The sequence below is a fragment of the Penicillium longicatenatum genome (assembly GCF_028827895.1).
Source record: "Penicillium longicatenatum strain IBT 33135 chromosome Unknown contig_2_segment0_segment0, whole genome shotgun sequence".
Lineage (NCBI taxonomy): Eukaryota > Fungi > Ascomycota > Eurotiomycetes > Eurotiales > Aspergillaceae > Penicillium > Penicillium longicatenatum.
This window is the reverse complement of record NW_026643120.1, coordinates 3992194-4013533: the sequence shown is the minus strand read 5'-3', so window position 1 is coordinate 4013533 and position 21340 is coordinate 3992194. Positions and strand designations below refer to the sequence as shown.

At 49.5% G+C, this 21340-nt stretch overlaps 6 protein-coding genes across 6 annotated transcripts; 2 read left to right on the top strand and 4 right to left on the bottom strand.

The window, feature by feature from the left end:
• Positions 1-237: 237 nt before the first annotated feature.
• N7484_004016 (60S ribosomal eL32 domain-containing protein) lies at positions 238-1542 on the bottom strand (the record flags this gene model as incomplete). The annotated part of the gene is made up of 6 exons (XM_057114436.1): positions 238-346; positions 431-552; positions 611-735; positions 1025-1064; positions 1127-1226; positions 1529-1542. The coding sequence occupies 6 exons, from the start codon at positions 1540-1542 to the stop codon at positions 238-240; spliced, it is 510 nt and encodes a 169-aa protein (XP_056974576.1).
• A 195-nt stretch (positions 1543-1737) lies between these two features.
• Positions 1738-3068, bottom strand: N7484_004015 (Gfo/Idh/MocA family protein; the record flags this gene model as incomplete). The annotated part of the gene is made up of 5 exons (XM_057114435.1): positions 1738-2240; positions 2315-2598; positions 2664-2842; positions 2931-2956; positions 3038-3068. 5 exons carry the CDS (start codon positions 3066-3068, stop codon positions 1738-1740), a joined length of 1023 nt encoding a protein of 340 aa, XP_056974575.1.
• Positions 3069-3816: 748 nt separating this feature from the next.
• On the bottom strand, positions 3817-4792 carry N7484_004014 (uncharacterized protein; the record flags this gene model as incomplete). The annotated part of the gene is made up of 2 exons (XM_057114434.1): positions 3817-4436; positions 4594-4792. 2 exons carry the CDS (start codon positions 4790-4792, stop codon positions 3817-3819), a joined length of 819 nt encoding a protein of 272 aa, XP_056974574.1.
• A 1751-nt stretch (positions 4793-6543) lies between these two features.
• N7484_004013 (translation initiation factor 4B) lies at positions 6544-8414 on the bottom strand (the record flags this gene model as incomplete). Its single annotated transcript, XM_057114433.1, has 7 exons — positions 6544-7277; positions 7343-7522; positions 7575-7868; positions 7925-8011; positions 8139-8183; positions 8237-8293; positions 8411-8414. The coding sequence occupies 7 exons, from the start codon at positions 8412-8414 to the stop codon at positions 6544-6546; spliced, it is 1401 nt and encodes a 466-aa protein (XP_056974573.1).
• A 2318-nt stretch (positions 8415-10732) lies between these two features.
• Positions 10733-11535, top strand: N7484_004012 (uncharacterized protein; the record flags this gene model as incomplete). Its single annotated transcript, XM_057114432.1, has 4 exons — positions 10733-10811; positions 10893-11006; positions 11060-11176; positions 11243-11535. 4 exons carry the CDS (start codon positions 10733-10735, stop codon positions 11533-11535), a joined length of 603 nt encoding a protein of 200 aa, XP_056974572.1.
• A 936-nt stretch (positions 11536-12471) lies between these two features.
• On the top strand, positions 12472-21254 carry N7484_004011 (FMP27 family protein; the record flags this gene model as incomplete). The annotated part of the gene is made up of 3 exons (XM_057114431.1): positions 12472-20982; positions 21037-21131; positions 21197-21254. 3 exons carry the CDS (start codon positions 12472-12474, stop codon positions 21252-21254), a joined length of 8664 nt encoding a protein of 2887 aa, XP_056974571.1.
• Positions 21255-21340: the final 86 nt, after the last annotated feature.

The window sequence follows — 21340 nt, the reverse complement described above, 5'->3', positions numbered from 1 at the left end:
GATCCATTCCATGGCCAGAGAATTTTTGAATTTTTGTTTGTCATTTCAGAACAAGTTTCTCTCGCTCTATCCGCCCGACACTCTGACCAAGCGCGAGCCGCACATGGCATGGCATGCACAATCCTTGAATTTCGTTATCGCCAGAGAGATATCACGACCGTACAAAAACCCCTCTCATGCTCCTGCGAATACCCCCCGAAAACAAAATGAAAAAGAACTTTTTGGGGTTCAATCCATTTAAGCCTCAGTGGTGACACGGCCCTTAGCGTTGGTGACCTTGACACCGAGAGCCTTAGCCTTGGCGATGATGTCGACACGCTTGCGGGAAGAGACGGCGTGGCCGATCCTGTCAACTTTGTTAGTGCATGTTCAATTCAAGGAGATTCTGCAATTTCCAATGTGCAGAACATCGCATCAAGGTTGGACATACTCAGCAGCGAAGGTGCGGTTGTGCATCAGGAGGAGCTCGACGTCCTTGGGGTTGTGGACGAGGAAAGCCTTGTGGCCGGAGGGCATCATGTGACGGGTCTTCTTGTTGGATCCGTAACCGATCTGTAGTACCGCATTAGCGTTGCTTCTGGTGGGGTGTTGAAGGTAAAAGGGTTCGTACGGAGGGCATGGCAATCGTGCCCTTGAAGCGACGGCGGACACAGTTATCGATACCCTTGGGCTTGCGCCACGAGGCACCGACACGGTGGAACCGGTCAGACTGGTGGCGGTTGAAGCGGTTGGTCCCTATTTCATCCTGTCAGTCCTTCCATTCGGAAATCGGTTGTCGTAGAATCCATTGATAATGTGGTGGTAGGTTTCCGTGGATATTATCGCTCTTCGACCATGACGAATTCGTGCCGGTAAAAAAAAATCGAAATCAAATCACAAAATTTCCCCTCCACGTCCTTCAGAAAAGCCCTTCTCTTTCTTATGCAACACGATTTCAATGTCTCACGTCGTCTGAGGGTGGTCGAAGGGCGATGCTATCCAGGCCACAAATGGTATTCACGGGGTCGAAGATCGGGGAACATACGCTTCTTGACGATAGGGATGTGCTTCTTAGCGGCGACCATCTGTAAAAAGAGAAAATGGTCAGAATGCTGGAGCGGTCGATCGAATGGACGTGAAAACTCACTTTGTCGGTGTTGCTGGGTCTCGCCGGGCGTTGAGAGTTGTCGAGTCGGAACGTAGTCAATCTCGAAAACTTCCAAGCAGAGCGGCGTGGGCGACCCACACTAGTGTGATTTGGGCGACCTAAGCGAAATAGGTGGGCTTATGTCAGCGTAGGGCTGGCTGACACATAGCCCTGCCAAGATTTCCCTTTTGGGAACATCTATACATCTTCACGTTGAATCTACAGTTTATTCTCCTTTTACCGTTCTGTTTTTCAAAATCGAGAAATACTCATGGTTATTTACTAGTTACTGCGTTAAAATATGAATCGAGATCATAAACTAAGGAATCTTTGGGGACTTTCCGTCTCTTTCTCATGACCTACCAACAAACCACTCGCTATATAGGTTTCCAATATACTTACTTCAGTTGGAACATTTAAACATTTGAGCATAATCTATCTTCAGACGCATGTATTCAAACTCGCTCCAAAGGCATGTCAATCGGATCACGGGATTTTCATTGAACTTCAACCGTATTAACCAGCACAATTATGCCCCGTACCTAAACCTTGGAATGCCTAGGAAAATGCACCATACCTCTAGCCCAGGACTATACATTACACCACCCAACCTATTGCCACTGGACCTCCATCTTTTCTCCTTCCTGCTCTCCACTCCGCAGCATCTGCTCCAAAACTTCAAGGTCAGCCAATGCCTCCTCAGGCGACTGTCCTTTCGCAACAGGCCTTCCATTAACAACAGCCGCCGCAAAATCAGCAACCTCAGGAACAACCCCCTTTCCATCAAACTCAATAGCATGGTCCTGTCCATTGACTGTAACCCCATCAAAGTGCATCTTCACGACGCCCTTCTCACAAGAAAACTCAAAGATGTTATCACTGAACGCAGAGCCCCACGACAGAGACATGACACCGGTAGCCCCGGACTCGGTCTTCAAAACCGCATCTACGGTATCTACCGGAGGCAGGTATTCCTGCTGCAGTTGTGAGTGCGCGGAGACAGTAGTGATCTTCTCCTCGGGGCCCAGGATCAGTCGTAGACCAGCTATCATATGTACACCTCCATCTAGGAGGAAGCCACCCTGATATCCTGGTGTCTTGCGCCAGGCAGTCACTGATGGATGCAGTTAACATATGGATACTGGGGTCTGGGTTCAAGAACAAAAGACAGTGAGCTAGGTGACGTACAGTAATATTTGTTATCCTGCTTCACCAGGCTGTGCACGTTCACTCTGAAATTGCGCACTTGTCCCATCTGTCGGACTTGTTCGGCTGCGAACAAGATTTTGGTCAAGTATCGAAAGTTCTCGCCTACGGCCCAAAATACCTTACTAGTATCAATATTTTTCTTGTACCATGACAAAAGCTCGCGTGCGGTGGCGACATCCTTGGCAATGGGTTTCTCGGAGAGCACATGTTTGCCTGCCAGGAGTGCTTGACGGATATAGTCTGGTTGGACCAGGATAGGAAGACTATGGATCGCCATTAGATACCCAAAGTTATTTATGGAGGCTCGGTTAGGCTTGGATCAACGTACCCGATGATCACAGCGCCGATATCTGAGCGATTCAGAAGATCAGCGAAGGAGCGTCCTGCGCCGGAATCATCTGAGTAGAGATCGATGTCTGTCGTGTTACTAGCGAGATCCTGCGCCGATTTAAGGGATCGTGAGTAAATAGCCTTGAGGTTTAGATCCTTGACTGCTTCCACGGCGGGCTATATATACTCGGGAGGTTAATGAATCAGTCCAAGTCAAGTACAATGTTGGAAGGTTGAAATTGGACATCGGGACTCCAAGTCATACCAAGTGTTGCTCTTTAGCAAAGTTGCCTGTATATGTAAATTCAACATTAGTCCTGAGGTCCTGTATTCAATGCACTCATGCTTAAGAGAGTTGGAATTGGTTCTTACCACTGCCAATGATAGCTACACCGATAGCCATGATGAGGTTGAGTCGTCTCTTTTCGAATACTATTGCGAAAACCTTAAGAACAGAAGGAAAATGAGACAAGAAAATCTGAACTCCTCAGGTAAAAGTAAATGCAAGTCTAAGATCCTTGCTGAGATGTCATGCAGAAGCATGCATAAGTGGGGTTAAGTCGGGACCCGACGAACGTGGGAAGGTCCAACCTCTGTTTCGCCTCCGGGAGCTTGGCTTCGGCCTTCTACTCAGTATTCGGTCCGGTTTTGCGTGCCGACTAGGTTATTACCGTCGTAAGCTGGTTTAGGAAGCTCGTCAGAGACGATATTGCCCGTTGTTCTAATGAACGGCTTATTGCTTCTACTGAATATGCATGACGCAATAATTTGTACAGCTAATGCAACTAAAAGACGTCAAAGTCTACAAAGCTCGACTCGAACATTGCTAGCATACTGAAACTTCACCTCGGATTGCTAATAGTAGAGGAAGAGTAATCTGAAAAAAACATCCTGGCACGCTGGCCAAAAACCATTTATAACTCAGCGCTAACCAGCTGCAAAAAAAAAAAAACTCAAAAAACTCGCAAAGATGGGAATCGAATCACACCACAAGTGGAGTAAGAAAAGCAAAAAAGGAGAAATACCAAAAAACCATTCCCAGCGCCGTAGTTCATACCCATCGTAACCCTGGAATCAAGCGCAAGCCCAAGAGGGTAAAAACCAAGACCAAAATCATAGTAATCGTTATAAGCAACAGCGTTGCGACATTCTCACGAATTAACCAAAGCCTTCAACCTTTCCACTCTCGCCATGGATTTCTCTAGCTTCTCCAACCGGCTCCGTTTCTCGATATCCCGGCGCTCAAGTATAGCAACACGTTCTTCGAGCTTTGCGCGCGCTTTCCGCTCTTGCGCGACCATTTCGTTTGCTTGGCTGAAGAGCTGTACTGTAAGCTCTTCTAGCTCGTTGCTTGCTAGGGAGAGCTGGGACTCTGCTGCTTTGCGGAGACCTTGTTCGCGTGTAAGCGCATCTTGAAGCTCGGCGTTGTCGCTGTTGGCGGGTGATGATTGGGGAAGGGGTGGGAGTGAGGTTGGTGTGGTTGGTAGGGCTGGCGCGGGTGTGGTCGCGGGTGCGCTGGTTGTTGAACTCCCGCGCCGGTAGGGGAGAAGTGAGGTAAGGGTCGCAAGGCGGCTGTGGTAGGTTGTTGGTTGAGAGGCTGTATCCGGTGTGGCGGGGATTTGGGTTGGTGAGAGTGTCAATTTATCGGCGTGGGAAGAGGTTGGGAGGGAGGCGCTGCTTCGAGGTGTGTCGTAGGATCCTCGGGTATGCGTATGGGTTTGGTATTTGCGCAGGCGTGTGATCTCGTCTTCATAGTCGGCAAGCTTGTTTGCTGTTGGGAGGAGAAAGAGTCGGTCAGCGAGTGTTTGGAGGGCGCTTAGGTCCAGGGCTTTGGGTATGGAGAAGTTATGCTGGGTATGAGAGCTTTGTAGTTGACGCTCCTATATCCCTGCACTAAGGATGCTCAAGTCCTCTGGTCTGCCACCTACCATCTAAGGCGACGCGATGGGTCAAGTCCTGAATCTGCCCCTCCAACTCCTGGATCCGGAGCTGGGCCTCGGAGGAATCGTACGAGTCGCTAGATCCACATGTTGGACAGTGATTTTCTTCGACTGTAGCGACATTCTTCATAGTAGAGGGGGTTCCGACAAGAGTGGCGGTCGCGAGCGTGGTGGTCGTAGCAGACATGACAACATGGGGATGCTACCCCAAGTTTGTTTTCTTAGTGGAGTCTAAATAAGTTGCGATGAGGGGAAGGGCCGAATGGAAACGGTAAACAATAAGTACAGCTGGAATGTCCAGAACCTTAGAAGGACAAATGGCAGCAAATATGAAACGATGAAATAATTAAAGTCCGGAAACCTTTGAAGGGGTTCAATTTACTCCATACTGCGCCACCGGCTTTTTATCTTTCAATCATTGGGCCGTGTCTCAGCTAACATTTCCAGGGCCAATGTTCTTACTCTATACGGAGCACTTTAGAGTGAATCAGTGAATCATAGATCTTTCCCTGCAGATAGATCTGTGATCTGTTATCTATGATCTATTTTTTTTTATTGTGTGCCTGATCCCGATGACATACTTGGATACTGGGGAGCGGTCCCCGCCCCCATGTCACCACATGCACCGGCCTCCCTCGTGGTCAGCTAGGGTAACTTTCCACATACACGGTCTACTTTAGCGATTAACCCTGCAGAAAAGGGGACAAAAAAACTATCCCTGCTGAGGCTAGTGGTATCCTATTTATATCGCCCTTACTGCGAAGGTAAAATGGACCAATCGGTTCTTTATCCCTTAGGCCCCTTATACCCACTGGGAAAAGCTGGCGCGGGGAGAACAGTCCTAAGGTCCAGTAGTGTATTCCAAAGTATGAAACAAATTGAAATTTTAATTCTATAATACCGATGGTCCACACTTCAGGGCAACAAGTGTTCTGTGTGGTTGATATAGTGCTATTAGGGCTCCACTCGCTTAAAGCGGTAGGACAGGTACCCCATACTGGAGTGCAGTGTACAAGTAATTACCACACAGGGTTCTACAGGTGGAAGAACTTGTCAATGAAGACTTGAATTTCAATCTATACGGAGTGGACACTTGAAGTCACAGTCAGCACGTGCAAATATATGAGATGACCAGAACGGTAGATGCAGCCTTGTAAGTGGAACAGGATATGAGTCGAAGCTCAGAGTGGACATGAGAGGAAGACCGGGAAGAGTATCGGATATTCATTGTCATCGAAGGCTCAAGGGTGAGGTTATGGGAATGCTCACGGCGACTACTTCGTTTCTCGTAGAGTCGTTCATGATCACATAGCACATCAATTTGGGAAACAGAAACTGTGTGGTAGAGGATGGACTCCAATTCAAACAGATCATCTGATTCCGGAGATGACAAGGGACATAACAGAACCGCCTGGGGTCATTTGGAGGAGAGACAATATAAAAGAGGAAATCGGGTAATCTTCATTTCGCATCGGCTGTAATGGTCATGGGCAAATCACACGAGTCACACGCATGGGAATAATAGCTAGATAGCGAACATCATACGAGACACAAGTAAACATAACGTAGGAAAATAAACTTTTCAGACTGCCAAATCATCAGAGCGAAGACTAGATGTGTATCGAGAATCTAGCCTGAGAAGAAAGGGAAGATCATGAACCAAGGACAAAATGAGGAGAGAACGGGTGGAGAGAAAAGGGGGGACAAAGCAACTGCCGTCTTGCTGCACGGTATGCAATGAAATAGACCAAAAGAAGAGTTTGCTCACAGAGCGACATCGAGGCCACGAAGTGGCCTTGGGGGGTTCCTTCTAGACAGTAAGGGTCTAAAGGAGACGTTGGTGAGGATCGTCTCAAAATGTGGTCATGGGTTCATTTGCACAACCGGGGCGACAATATGGAGGTAAGCGGAAGTTACTTCGGGGTATCGATAAAATTATCAGAATCCACGGCCACCACCACGACGGTTGCTGCGCTTGTTTGTGCTGACGGTGCTCCAGCCGTCATTTTCGTCAGTGGGCTCAGTAGTCCTCCAGTTGCCATTGGCAGTGGACTGCTTGGCATCAGCGGCCTCCGCAGCAGGAGCAGATTTCTCCTCGGCGTCCGCATCAGCGTTCATACCACTCTCCTCCCCACCGGCCCGCCGGAGGATCTCAAAGTTAGCCCCACCCTTCGGGGTGTCCACATCATCCTTGTTGGAATCAGTGCCGGCAACGCGGCTCTCCTTAGCTTGCTTGGGCTTCTCAGCCTTCTCGGCGCGAGCCTTCTCGTCGGCTTCCCTCTTCTGGCGCAGAGCCTGCTGGCGCTTCTCCTCTACCTCACGCTCACGAGCGGCAGTGTCAATGGGGCGGGCCGCACCGAAGGGGCTGGCCTTGGAGTCACCGGTGGAGGAAGCGGCGGCAGTGGCAGCGTCAGGAACGGTACGCTTGGCGAGGTTCAGCTTAGGGCGAGCGGCAGGAACAGTGGGCGATGTGGGAGCGCCAGCTTCCTTGGTTGGCTGATCGGGGCGCATCTTGGAGCGCCACTGGTTGTCCATATCGGCAGCGGTAGGGGTCCGCTCGGGACGAGGGGGGCGCGAGCCATCATCCTGGGAACGACCCTGACCCTCACCCCATGCAGGTGAGCTTCTCCGGTAGGCGGAGCCAGGTCCTTCATTGCTGTGGGTGCGGCCACCTTCACGGGCCGGGGGCCAGCAGGGGGCGAAAGGGGGCCCTTGCGCTCCCAGTTGCCGAAATCACGGAACTTTCCATCGGACTCGAAGTTGTTACGACGGCCACCGCGCTCGCTGCCGGCATCAGATGCGGCATCCATGCCGCGGCCAAAGCTGGAGCGCTCGGGGATACGGCGCTCAGGAGCAGCGGGAAGGGGTCCACGGCGGGTCCAGTCAAGGTCACGGCCTTCAGGACGAGATTCCTTGGCTATAATCATCCATCAGTCGTGTTATAAAGCTTGTATTGCTGAAATACTTACGAGGCTCGGCAACGCTAGTGCGGATAGTACGGCCCTGCAAGGTGGTGCCAGACAGATCCAAGGCCTTCTGGAGGCCATCCAGGGTCTCAAACTCAACGTATCCAAAGCCCTTGGGGGCCTTGGTAAGCTTGTCCTCGACAATGCGGACGTTGGTCACGCTGCAGCCGGCGAAAAGGTCGGAGATGTCATCGGCGGTCGCTTCAAATGAAAGGTTGCCAACGTGGGCAGTGTAAGGGGGCTCGGTGGGAAGAGCGAGCGGCTCGCGAACGGCGTATCCTCCACGGGTCTCACGTTCTACATTGTACTTGTCAGTTCCGATATATCGTGCTTTCTCATTGTATGCGGCATACCGAAACCACTGCCACCACCATAGCTGTTGCCGCCAAAACCCATGCCACCAGCGGGGCGGCTGCCGAAGCCAGAGGATGCGGAGGGCCCTATAGTAAATCAGTATACCATTTTGTGGAATCGTAGACGTATAGCGTAGAAATCGGGCGGCATACCGGCTACAATTATTGTTAGCAACCGTGTGAACACAATATAGCGGGGAGGTCAGCCACTTACATGGGAGGGGCATGTCCTCCATCTCATCAGCCCAAGAGCCAAGGCCTATGGTCCGTTAGTATGGAATTTGCATTTCCTGTAGACCTTCCGTCACTCACTCTCGTCGGCCAAGAAGTTGCTGATGGTCATCTTCTGACCCTTCTGTTTCGCGGGCGCTAGTGGAGAAGATTCGTTAGCGGGGTTTCGATCACCACGGATGCCTCGATTAACAGAGACATTTTGCTTTTAAATCAATAGCAGTGAGTGGGAGTTATAGGGCGATCACTACATACCCATGATTGCGGTTTAGAGGTTAGCGCGCCAGCAGACTTGTGCGCGCTTCACACAGTAGGGTTAGAGGCGGGGAAATGGTAAGAAAAAAATTGGAAGACACCCGAATGGGAATCTGGGAGCCGATCAAGGGAAGCGAAATAGGACAGTTGGTCGTGAATTTCTAGGTCAGCAGAAACACACTCAACGAAAAGTTGGTTAGAGGGGAAGTCGGCAATCGAGATGGAAGTGGACGGGTTAGTTAATCCGTGATAATTTTTAAGTGGTGCCGCTAGTCCAATCAGAGCCGCCAGGCAACCGGTTCTACAAAGACAAACTCCGAGGAAAGCTTTAATGATCAATCGATTTCGAATTAACCCCATTTCGAATTGAAGAATCGTTTTATCTCTCAGCCACTTGACATACTGCGCAGATCACACACACATGAAAAAAAAAAATCCGAATAGCCACAGGCGAGAAAATCGCCCGATGGCGGGATCGACAATTTAGGAAATCATTGGGAAGCTAGCAATGATTTCAGCGGGGAATCACTGGGAGACACAGCCGCACTAACTGCTTGTGCCAGTCTGATTCCATTACAGCCCCATTACGCAGGATACACAGAACATCATTACCGTCAAGAGAGTAAGAAAGCGCACTTCTTTTGTCATACAAACAGGGATGCAAACATGGCAAACATGGAAAGCATAGGATACTGTAGGCGCCCCCAACTCTGCTGATAATGCTTCGATCCCCGAAAGTTCTACAAAGCTCATGCTTTATCTAAGGAAATATCCACTTAGCAGCTTTGAGCGGCTGTTTTAATACCAATTTTCTCTAGATCAACCTGAAAAAAAAAGGCAAGGACATGTAACACCTTGACAGAGAATTCTTACATCAACTGGCCAGGATGAAAGAAAAGTGACGACGTATAGCGTTTTATACCAGGGCAATACTATTATGACGGTGATGACATGACTGAAATCAAGTAGTAAGGTGCAGCTCGCCATAATGCCTCTACAATGGAATGTTTCTGCTCACGGCGGTAAGCACTGGATAAAGACTGGAGGGAGCTTATACCTTCAATACTTGACGTTGACGAGGATGAGTTTTAGGCTGGCATTTATGGACCTATGGTGGGATATACTAGGTTTGAGCTCAATGCAGATACTATCATATATAACAGGGCTGTTCAAAGAAGAGTGCAGTCGTTGAAAAGAACAACCTTAGCTGTAGAAGAAAAGAAAACAAGCCATGCATTGGAAGGAGGCCTCTCACTTGCTCTACAGTCCCTGGCTCCAGCAAATCATGGAATTACCTCTACCGATACTCATAAGTCTATCCCAACAGTCCATTCCAATAGTCCATCATCCCAAACTAGACTCGTCCAGTTGGCACCAGTTATCGCCGGCCTTTGCCAGTTTCCAATCATCTCAATTTATATTTCCCCTCTGTCCACCTCTTTCATTTAATTATATCACATCAAATATGTGGATATGTTAGCCTAAGTTACGCACATACTAGCTAGGATATCTCATGCCGTGGATATTCGACTTCACTTCCGAAAATGATATTAATGCTAAAAGCAGGTAAAAAGAATCCCAATACCCTTCCTTAGGCGTTCCGGCCCTTTCCCTTTCCAACCACGTGATATTTTGATTCAACAAAATTGTCATTGAGACTCAATGATGTGTTATTAGGTCAATGATATTATAAGTAGGGCATCGCAAGAGCGAGAAGGATATTCAAATTGTGGAGAAAGACTGTGGGGCTAGTGGAGTAAATGCTATAAGCCAATTAGAGAACCATGTTCTTCATGCCTTAGACCGAATCATTATCCCATTGACTTGACTTCAACCTCGGCCAAGACGAATTTTTACGTAGATGGTGGGTTCTAGTGGAACTAGGTGCAATATTTGACTCTAGGCCTTGCTTACACTCACAGTGAATGGAGAATTTCAGAATGCGTAGGTGGACATATTTAAAAAGCAGTCGGAGATATATTTTTTCGAAGGTTACCCAACAGCCCGAAAAGCCGTCTTCCAGGGGCAAGGTGTAATCAACCATAACCATCTCAAAGAAATCAAGTATATACACACGAAGCTAAGCCTTCAAAACGGGGATTATCTACTGCGAAATAAGTACCGATCTTCGCCTCTCTCCGGAACCTAATTTCCCACTAGAACAACAATCGCAACGCATTCGAGAGTTGTTGCAGATGGCCGAGATCCACATACTTATTACATAACCCACACGTGACACCGTATTTTCCAGCTGGAGACGATGTCGATTCTTTTGCCGAATAGCACAGGAATGCTTGTACGTTTGTCCAGTCCGTTCGCAACATGAGCGGGGGCAATCGTTCAAATGACAGCTTTGCGTCTGACCCGCTGCTGGCGGCAGCCAAAGTAGGCGCCTTGAGCGGTTAGTCTCGACCTGTATTGGATCCATCGGAATCCAGGAACACCCGGTTCCTATTGTACTTGTGCTTATCTATTTCTCCAGGCACTGCCGGATTGATCTATGGCGGGGCAGCAGGAGTCATCAGATCTCCCAACCCAGTGATCCATTCACTGTCCTGCGGTATTCACTGGTTTGCATGTGGCTCAACCTTTTGGTGTATGTTCATGCTCCTTCCACTATCTGGCCAACCACTAATCTTGTTTATGTAGGGTTGCGGAGCAACATTATTAAGCTTCACTACCAAGACCAAGCATCCTCACAAGAGCGCGCGTATGTCAGCGCTCTGTCTGGAGGAATTTCTGGCGGACTTGTGACTAGGCTCATGGGTATCTATGATCCCCCAAGTTCAGCCGCATAATGCGATCGCTAACCACGGTATTATGTCTGTCTAGGCGGCCGGCTAATCCCTGGCCTTGTTGCATTCTCATTGCTTGGCTTCTGTGGTCAATTTGCCTTCAATAAAGTTGATGCATGGCAAGTGAACAGGGCACAGAATCCTTCCAAACCATTCTTCCAGCGTATGGCTGATAGCAAATGGATCCCTCTCCGGAACTTGTCCGATGATGAATACCGTGGAATTCTCAGCGAGAAATTACTGGGTATTGAGGCTGAAATTGCGCTCCTTGACGAAAAGATCGAGGATCTTGAGAAGACTCGGCCGGCTACCTCTGCCGCTGAAAATTAGGCCTTCCATCCTGCAAACTGCGGCTCCTCTTCTGTCCGTCGATGATTTAGGCAATGTGAAGGGGGGGGTTCAAGGTTAGCAGTGCACAGACATCTCGCACCGTCTTGATGTTTTGGGGCACATGCGCAGTTTGTAAGGTCTAATGTGTCTCTGATGTTACGGGTCACGTAAGGAGAAATGGCCTAGTGGGTAGATAATTGTATGTATAATTGTATTATAGTGTGTTCCAAGGATGAGGCCATTGTATTTTTCCTTCTATTTTTCTTCCATTGAATCCACTTTCAACCCGTCAAATTTGGGGAAAAGGGGGATCGAATCAGGGAACGCCGATCGCGAGTCAAGGAAAGCCCCACGGCAGCTGCGAAGTGAAATCATTGTACAGTAGAGGCAAGTTTCTGGCCCGTAAGGCCTGGAGGAGAAAAATGATTCTTTGAGTAAAGACCTGGACACAGGGAGGCAAAGTATCGGAACATATAGGAGGGGCGTGAATTAAGTAAATCAGCGGAGTTAAAGAAGGTCCAGAACAGATGCCGAGAAAGCCGGTTTGGGCAGATTGGCAGATTGGCAGATTACGGTTCCGCTTAATGGTTCTGGCTTTCTCCGGCGCGTCCGAACCATACTTGTCATTTCTACAAGCTCCGTTATGATCTACTGTATGGGGGGGTGTTCGTGTCACTGAAACACTCTGGAGCTTTCTCCCCGACTCTGTTGGTCTCGGCGCGAAGTTGGACACGCTACACATTTACTTCAATTCCACCCCTCAACCAACAAAAGAAAAAAAAAAAAAAACACACGACACCTTTTTCAAGTGGAGGATTTCGGCAGTTATCCAGCATTGATCGACGCAATTGAAAAATCACATCAACCCACTCGATGTTCTTTGTGCTGCGCTGTGTCTCTGTTCGACGGATCAGCCCCTGCTGATCGCGACTCGCGATGACCCTCTTCAACCCGACCTCGATCCTCGTGGGCTTCCTGCTCCTCTACCTCTCGTCCTTTTTCGTCTTCGCGATCGTCCGCATTGCCACCGGAATCTCTATCCAACGGATCGGTTACTTTTCGCTCCGACGCATCGCATACATCCCGAGAGAAGGCCTGCAGATTGAAATACGTGGACTCGGGTTCTCGTTACACCCCCCGTCCTTCGCGCAGCCAACATGGATCAGTATTCGGTTGACAGATTTGAAGGTGACATTGGATACGGCGACCCTGGCGAAAGGAAAACCCGAGGCCCCTCGAGATTTTCTAGGACCCTCGAGTCCTGGGAGCCCTATCCCCGAGAACACAACTCCCGACTCGACCACCAAGCGGAGTAAAACATGGAGAACATTGAGTCGACTGAAGGAGCGCCTAAAGCGGCTGCATCGGCAAATCAACTGGCTGGCCCTCGTTGATATCTCGGCCATGAACACGGCCGTTCAGTTCGTCGGTGCCGGTCAAATACAGGTGGGGTCGTTGTCGCTAGCGGTGGACACCCGGAGTAAGATGGTAGAACGAGGCAAGCTCTTTCGGCGCAAGAAGGACATGTCTAAGGAACAGCGCCCGGCAGAATGGATCATGAACGTTCAAAATGTTCTCCTCGCTGTGGAAGGTCGGGAGCCAATAGAGCTCTTGGACAATGTCGGTGTGAACCTCCATGGTCTGCTTTATAAGGACCTCGAGGGGCTGCGGGATGCGTCGATCGCGCTGAAAATCGGTCGACTACATATTCCTTATGACGACCTCAGCTTACTTCTCCAACGCATTAGATCCGCCCAGAAAGCATCACCCAAGGAACCGATGCGTGGTGATACAGATGACGAGATCTCCTTTGCTGACTTTGTGGAGGAGCTTGACAAGCCCGGCAGCCGGAATGATTCAATTATGCAGACGGTGGCCGATTCAAAGGAGTTTGCAAGTTCTCTTCTGCGTGGAATCCAGGAGATTCAGGTTGCTCTGAGTTTCTTCCGGCTCTCACGCAGCCTGGGATCTCTTTCTGCAGGCCAGAGCCCCGTATTCCTGAATGTCGTCTCCCACGAGCTGGGAATTGATCTCCACCGAATGGATCAAAATAGCCCAGAGCATCGCATGTATTTCCAGCCAACTGACATCGCCCATCAAGCATTACTTGCTGCCATTTCCCTTTCCGTCAGCTTGGATGACAACTCGGGCGAAACCGATAATGTTCTCTATGTTCCGATGGCTACGACAACCATCAAAACTACACTACCATCAAAGACGGTAAACGCCTTCAATGAGGAGAACCCCGAGGAGCGAAACTCCAATATTCTCTTCGCTAACCTGGTCATCACATCACCATCACTCGATATGCAACCACAACATGTGTCTCGACTCTTGAAACTGGCACAAGCGCGAGCCTCTTCTCCTCGAGTCAAAAAGCGGAGTAACCACCAGTTGATCACCCGCCTACTTCCCAAAGCGACCATCAAGTTGTCTGTTCATGAACCCGTTATCCGATTCGTCCTTCCTATCGAAAAGGCCCCGGGCATTCCGGACGATTATAATCTCCTCATATCATCCATATCCTCAATATCCATGGACATTGAGTCGTCTCATTCGACCGAGGGTGGTGCCCATTATTCTCTTTCGGCAATATACCGCGTTGCATCGCACAAATTTTACTACCAGACTCCTGCTGGGAATAAGCACAATTTGCTTACGACCGAAAGCCTGGAGTTTAAAGCTCACCTTAATGCAAGCCCGGAGGTAAAAGTCATTGCCTCGGGAAGTCTGAACGAGTGTTCCGTTCATATGATCAATGGGGAAGTCAATCGTGGAATCCGCGAAGTTCTTGAACAATTCCGGATGCATCTGCAACCGCAGAAGAGGGTTCTAATGCCGCCAAACGAGCGCAAGACTACCCCACTGAGAAAGATTCCGCCATGGCTTCTTCAATTTACGTTCGAATCTACAGGTCTCAGCCTGGAAATCGCTGGGGTGGACAAGCCTGTGTCTGGTATCTCCCGCGGCGTCTCTTTGCAGCTACAATCGTGGACAGCAGAATACAAGGTGCAAGAAACTGAACATAGTGTTGGCAGCATCGCTAGGCGGCGTACTTCCAGTCAATCAATTGGCGATGAATCGCCATTCCGATTTACGCCAACATCACCCCCGAAGATTGTTCAGCGTGGTCTCTCCGAGCGTAGTGCTACAGATGGCAGACGACTTGCACTTCATGCGAGAGGCTTTGACGGGTTCGTGATCGAGTCAGATGACTATCTTGAACCAGAGCCTTTCTTCTCTCTTCCTCGCTTTGAAATTGCCTTGAGCACGCATAGCGATCGACTGGGGCCTGTCCTGCACATCAACTCAGTGTTCAAAGGAATTTACCTTCAATATTCTCTCTATCGGTTTTATTGCGTGGGCGTTGCGATTTCTGTGATCCAAGACGTTCTTACATCTCTACCACGGGACCCCGACTCCATTCAAAAGAAACAGAGAGGAGCCCCAAGCATATCAATGCCACCACCTCCGTCGTCACCCTCATCACCAGCAAAATCAAAGAATGAGCTAATCACCATGGATGTAAAAGCGACTGTTATCCAACTCAAGACTAATCTGCCAGCCGATCCTCCAATGATGCTCCAGATCTATGGCCTATCGGGTGGCTCACATCGACTCTCTACTCCTCATGTCAAGGCCAATCTTGTCCGCCTCCACGCAGAGGCCCCCAAGCTCAAGGGTGTATGGGCGAGAATCGGCAGCATGAATAATGTCAGGCTCGATTTCCGCAAGATGAAATTCAAACAAGGCTCAAGTTTGGTAGAAGAGAGGTCAATTGATTTATGGGCCGATTTCATTCGAATTGGTGTCCCGCACCACATGGTGATGCATCGCATCTTCGATAACCTTATCAACACCTCAAAGGCCTTTAAGCAATTACATCATCGCTTCAAGGCCCGCTGCAAGGAATTCTTCTCTGTTCGGGAGCCCGAGGGACCGAAGAAAGTACCGAGAGTGTCACTTCGAAGCAAAGCTCTCCTCTTTGAGCTTGAAGATGACGCCTTTGAATGGAAGCTGAGTTGCATCTACCGAACTGGTTTGATTGAACAAGTACAGCGATGTGCACGTGAAGAAGCGTTCTACTTGAAAGCGCAGAAGGTTAGAGAGTCTGACCAACGGCGTGCTTCGTCAAGGCTACGGACCAGATCCAGCCATCGGACCCTGCGCAGCGAACGAACCAGCCAAGACACCCGCAGAAGCAAGAGTGCGGATACACGAGCCAAGCAAGACGAGCCACCTCGTGGCCGAGCCCGAAAATATCGCTATGATACCGAGGGTGAAACCTGTTTGACAGCCGAACAGAAGATATCTACAGATGCTGCTTGGAACCGTCTTCAGCAACACAATGCCCAGGTTTGGAAAGAGAAGATCGATGCTGCCATGAAGTTCCAGGGTACCTCCATCAAGGAAGTCCGAAACTTGTTCTGTGGCGCAGATGAACCACCCGACGACGCCAAGGAGACTGAGACCATTCTTGCAATTCCCAACAGACCGGGCCTACTGTCTGCTCTAATCAGTGATGTGAATCTGGTGATCGACAAACCGTCCTTCCCGATTGAGGAATACCCTAAATTTCTCCATCGTATTGGTAAGGGCATGCCCATGTCCATGAAGTATGGCTTGCTTGTGCCCATGAGCTTCAATCTGGAAATGGGTGAAGCACGCGTCAACTTGCGAGACTACCCTCTGGACCTGCTGCATATCCCAGCCCTGCGCCCTGGGCAGTCTCCAAGGCTTCCTAGCTGGTCATTGCGAACAAATTTTGTCATCGCTGAAGAGTATCGTGATCACGACTCTGCAAGACAAGTTGAAGTGGAGCTTGTTCCCTCTGCTTTGGAGGCGGATGGCTCCCCTACTGATCCGTTCCATATCAAGGTTTGGCGATCAGTGACTCCGGTTAAGACTTATTCCGACCCAGTCATTGAGATCAACACCAGCTTGCCTACCAGCATTTCCTGGGGAGTCTCCTACCAGCCCGTGATTCAAGATATGATGAAGATCATTGAGGGTTTCACCAAACCTGAAATTGATCCTTCTGACCGGGTTGGCTTCTGGGATAAGATCCGACTTAGCTTCCACTCCCGGATCAAAGTGCTTTGGAAGGAAGATGGCGATGTCCATTTGCGCCTTAAAGGTTCTCGAGATCCTTACGTTGTGACAGGATTTGGAAGTGGCTTTGTTATGTGCTGGCGAAGGGACGTCAAGTGGGAGCTTCATTCTAATGATGATCCTATGGAGTTTATGAGCGTGACAAGTGGCGAATATGTGTTGGCAATCCCAGATTACAGCGCCGAAGCTCGATGGGCAAACGAAATGACAACGGAAGAAGCGGATAACAGCTCTCAATCTAGTGAGCAGAAGAATGCCGCCTACTTCAAGAAAGTTGTCATGAAACTTTCTGGTGATGTGAAATGGGCTGCTGGATTGGTGTTTGAGCGTGACATTGATGACGAATCACGATCGTTCGCATTCAAACCGCATTACGAGGTTATTCTCAAAAACCCTAAGTTCATCGATGAAAAGCAGCGCGCCAACTACGATGCCTATCGTGGCTTCCGGAGTGATCATATTCACCTGTCTGTATCGATCATTGCACCACAAGGTAGAAATTGGTCTGTTGATGGCATCCAGCCATCTTCAAGTTACAACACCACTCACCTGTCTCCCCGTTTCTTTACCCACTTTTTCAGCTGGTGGTCGCTTTTCTCTGGTGTCATGTCTCTCCCTGTTCGCCAGGGTCCCCTCTTCCCGGGTATCACGAAAACAAGCAAGAAATTCAACCGTCACCTTTCGACAGTCAAATACAAGATTCTGCTTGCCCCGTTGTTTCTAGCCCATATCTATAAGCACAAGGACCGAGAGGATTATGGCGAAGATGCTGTGACCGCCACTGGTCTCAAAGTCCGCCTTGACAGCTTCAAGCTCGATGTTCATCAACGTCGCGAACAGATCAAGACCCAGGCCCGCGGCCGCTCCAAGCAAACCCAGACAAGTGCAATGCGCATCAACCAGGCTCTTATCGATCTACAATCAGCCGACTTCCGTGCTGTTTCTGCTAGCATTGAAGGCACATCAGCAGAGGACATTGACAAGAACAGAGATGACATTATATCATCCTTCCAGCAACCTGTGGCTTCGGTTGATCTATCCCGGTTTACAATCCCAGATCACAACCTGGATTGGATCGACATGGACGATTTTGTGGAACCAGATTGGATTCTACCCCAGGAGTCCAATCCGAAGACACACATACTCCCGCTTGCATTCACTCCACGATTTACTTACTTCCGCCAAACAGATCACGGTGATGTTGGGCCAGAAGAGACCGGTTATAGTACCTTTGGACACGAACCGACTCACGAATGTGTAATGTCGGAGACCAATGACCCTCGCCGTGTCCAGATCGAACTGATTAAGGATCGTCTTGCGACTGTTGAAGCTCAGATCCGTAACTACGATCGTACCATCGGAGAACAAGAACTCAAGTTGATGAAGGAAGTTGATCATGATCCCGACTTGAAGACTCAGCATGAAACTTTTCTTCGTCAGGCGGAGTCCCTTTCAAGGCGGCGCAAGTTCCTGACATCAACGCTAAATCGACTCGAGAAACTTTTAGCTCGCGATGAACGCACGCCCAATCGAAGCAGACTGGGGGTTAACGCAGCACCCAGCGAAGCTTCTTTCCGCACAGGACAGGACGCAGACTCTACTACGGATGGTCGCGCTTCTGGTATTGATGGCATCTACTCGTCTGCCTCCGATGAATTCTCTAGCGACTTCAACAATCGCTTCATGATTCACAACGTGCAATTGAAATGGAATAACTCGCTTCGTAATATCATTCTCCGATACAGCCACCAAGTGAGCCAGCGCCGAGGGTTCGTTTACTACATGTCTAGACGGGCCGTCAAGTTCATTCTCGATATCGTGGACGAGCAAAACAAGAACAAGAAAAAGAACTCCAAGATGTCCAAAGAGCAGGCTCGTAGTGACAACGAGGATGAAAATGTCGAGGAGCGGATCGAACAGCTTCTGAACGACGCCAAGCGCTACGTCAATGCGGAAGAAAGTGACCCGCCTCAGTCAAATACCGAGTCACCACAAGATTCCGATGATTCTAGCGAAAACATTGCGCCCGAGTTCACTCCGCAAAACAGCTACTACCTGCGGCTCATCGCTCCCCAGATCCAGCTTTTGAGTGAGAAGAACCAAAAGTCGGTACTGCTGGTGGCTGCCAAAGGAATGGAACTCAAGGTTGTATCAATTATGGACAAGGAGCGAGTTTCAGACGATGTTAGCGGCTTGGTTCAACGTCGATTCTCTCTCGAGATGGATGGTGCCCAATTCTTCGTTGCGACCCAGAAGAATTTGATGGCCAACCTGCAATTGTATGCGGGTAACAAGTACGGCAATGCGCCGGGCTCTGCTTGGCCACCTTGGTTGACCCTTGAGGCGATGTTTGATTTCGAACTCAATCCCTTCGGATTCTCTCGTATTGTGCAAAAGACATCGGCTAGCCTCCGATATGACAAGTACAACAATCTTCGGTTGAAGTACAACGAGGAAGTGGCCAAGGGTCATCATGGATCCCAACCCGGTGAAGAGGCTCGTATGGACCAAATCAGTGTCGACTTCCCCCACTTCCGTGCTATTTGCGACTCTGCTGAGTATTACTCCATGTACATTATTGTCTTGGATCTTATGCTTTACAGCGAACCGCTCGAGAAAGTCCGGAATGAGCGCCTTGAAAGAATAATGCTTACGTCCGACTTCAGTGACCTTCGCGGTGCCCCAGAGATGGTTTTCAAGTTGCAGTCGCGTATCCGCCAACTGGAAGAGATCAAAGATTACTTCCAGATAAATGCCAAGTATCTGGACAAACAGGGATGGGAAGACCGGTTGGCCTTGGAGCGCGATCTATCTCAATGTGAGGATGAGTTGTTCTTCATAATGAAGGCTATTACCACCTCTCAACGACGCGCTGAGCCTAGCTCATCCGTCACGAACGGCGTGCTACGTTGGAGCATTACTGCCAGTGAAGTTGTCTGGCATTTGATGAATGAGGCATCTGCACCATTGGTGGAATTCCAACTCCAAAACGCTGCATATGAACGCACAGACAACACCGACGGCTCCAATCACAATCTCGTGGCCATTGAAAAGCTGAGTGGTTTGAACCTCTTGCCGGATGCGATCTATCCCCAGATTATTGCACCTTATCTTGACCAGCCACGGCCATTGGATGATTACATGCTTCGAGTCAAGTGGCACATGTTGGAAGCTGTTGCTGGAATCCCTGTGGTTGATAACTTTGAAGTTTCTCTATTCCCTCTCAAAATTCAGTTGGAGCGTGAACTTGGTCAAAAGCTTTTTGATTATATCTTCCCCAACATGGGCTCTGGTGCATTCGAGAATGGCGGCTTCTCGCCTTTCATGATCAAGAATATGAAAACACTCGATGGATCGGATGATGAGGACGCTGACGACTCCAATAACCCGTCCCTCGCTCAGTCGATCAGCGCCGACGAGGATAGTGTATTGACAATGGACGACATGTCTGCCTCCAAGGGCCCTGCATCTATTGAGTTACGCCTTCAACCAACTCTTTCACTTTCCGAGGAGGGCAAATCCAGTCGACGCCCGAGCCATCTTGCCATGACTCCTATTCATAGGAGCAATACTCGGTTGAGCGTGCCCGACTCCTCCCGCCAGACAGGTCGTCCTACGACCAGCGGCGGCTTGTCGAAGAAAAAGTCAACTGAAAGCATCCGTATGCTGGCAAAGTCTTCCACCGATAGATCGCTGTCCAGTCAAAGCGCCGGCGAGGAAAGGAAGAAATTCGCCCTCAGTAAGCCAAAGGGCAGCAAGCCTAAGGAACCTACTGATGACTTGTCCCAAATGATTTCTCGAGCTTCGAACTACATGACTCTTGCACGTGTTAAGGTGCATGACGTGGTTCTTAACATGAGCTATAAGGGCAAGGGCGAGCACAACATCGAAGATCTCCACGATTTCGTGTTCCGCCTTCCGGTTCTGGAGTACGGAAACAAGACATGGTCGAATTTAGATCTTGCCTTGCGCCTCAAGAAGGATGTCATCAAGGCCCTCATCTCGCATGCTCCCGCAATTCTTGGAAACAAGTTCTCCCATCACCGACCTTCCAAACAGCAGCAGAAAAAGTTACGCGAGCTAGCATCCTCTTCTCAACTGCTTCCTAACTCGGGTAATCTGATCAACAACCCTGCGCGAAGCAACCCCGCTAGCCTGACCAGCTATGACTCCAATAGCGAATACTCTGAGTCTCCATCGCGCAAGTCTATGCAGTCGAACGCTTCACCGTTAGCGAGATCCGTGTCCCTGAGCTCTGATACCCGCGATAACTATGATCCTCCGATCAGCGACTCGCGGTCTGCTAGTGGGGTGGATGTGGATTCTCGTTGGGAGGTTTGTACTGCCCTTCTTAATCTCTCTAGCATTATAGACTAACTCGTGTCTTAGGAATCTCGCCGCTTTGTCAATGCACCTGGCAGACCTAGGACTGCCGGTCACACAGTGACCACCGTTGAAGCCTCCCGCTCCGAGCACGACGACAGGTAAGAAAGGGCCTGACATTCAACCTCTTATTGCATGGAATGTATTACTGATCCTGTTTCCTCAGCCACAAAAATAACACAATTCGCAATCTCAGTCGGAAATTCACATTCCGGAAGGGATAATTTCTCAATGCCCACCCTTCACCTATATTATCTATCTACCTCATTTAATCCTCTGCAGCTCTACCCCCATTTTAATCCAACAACTT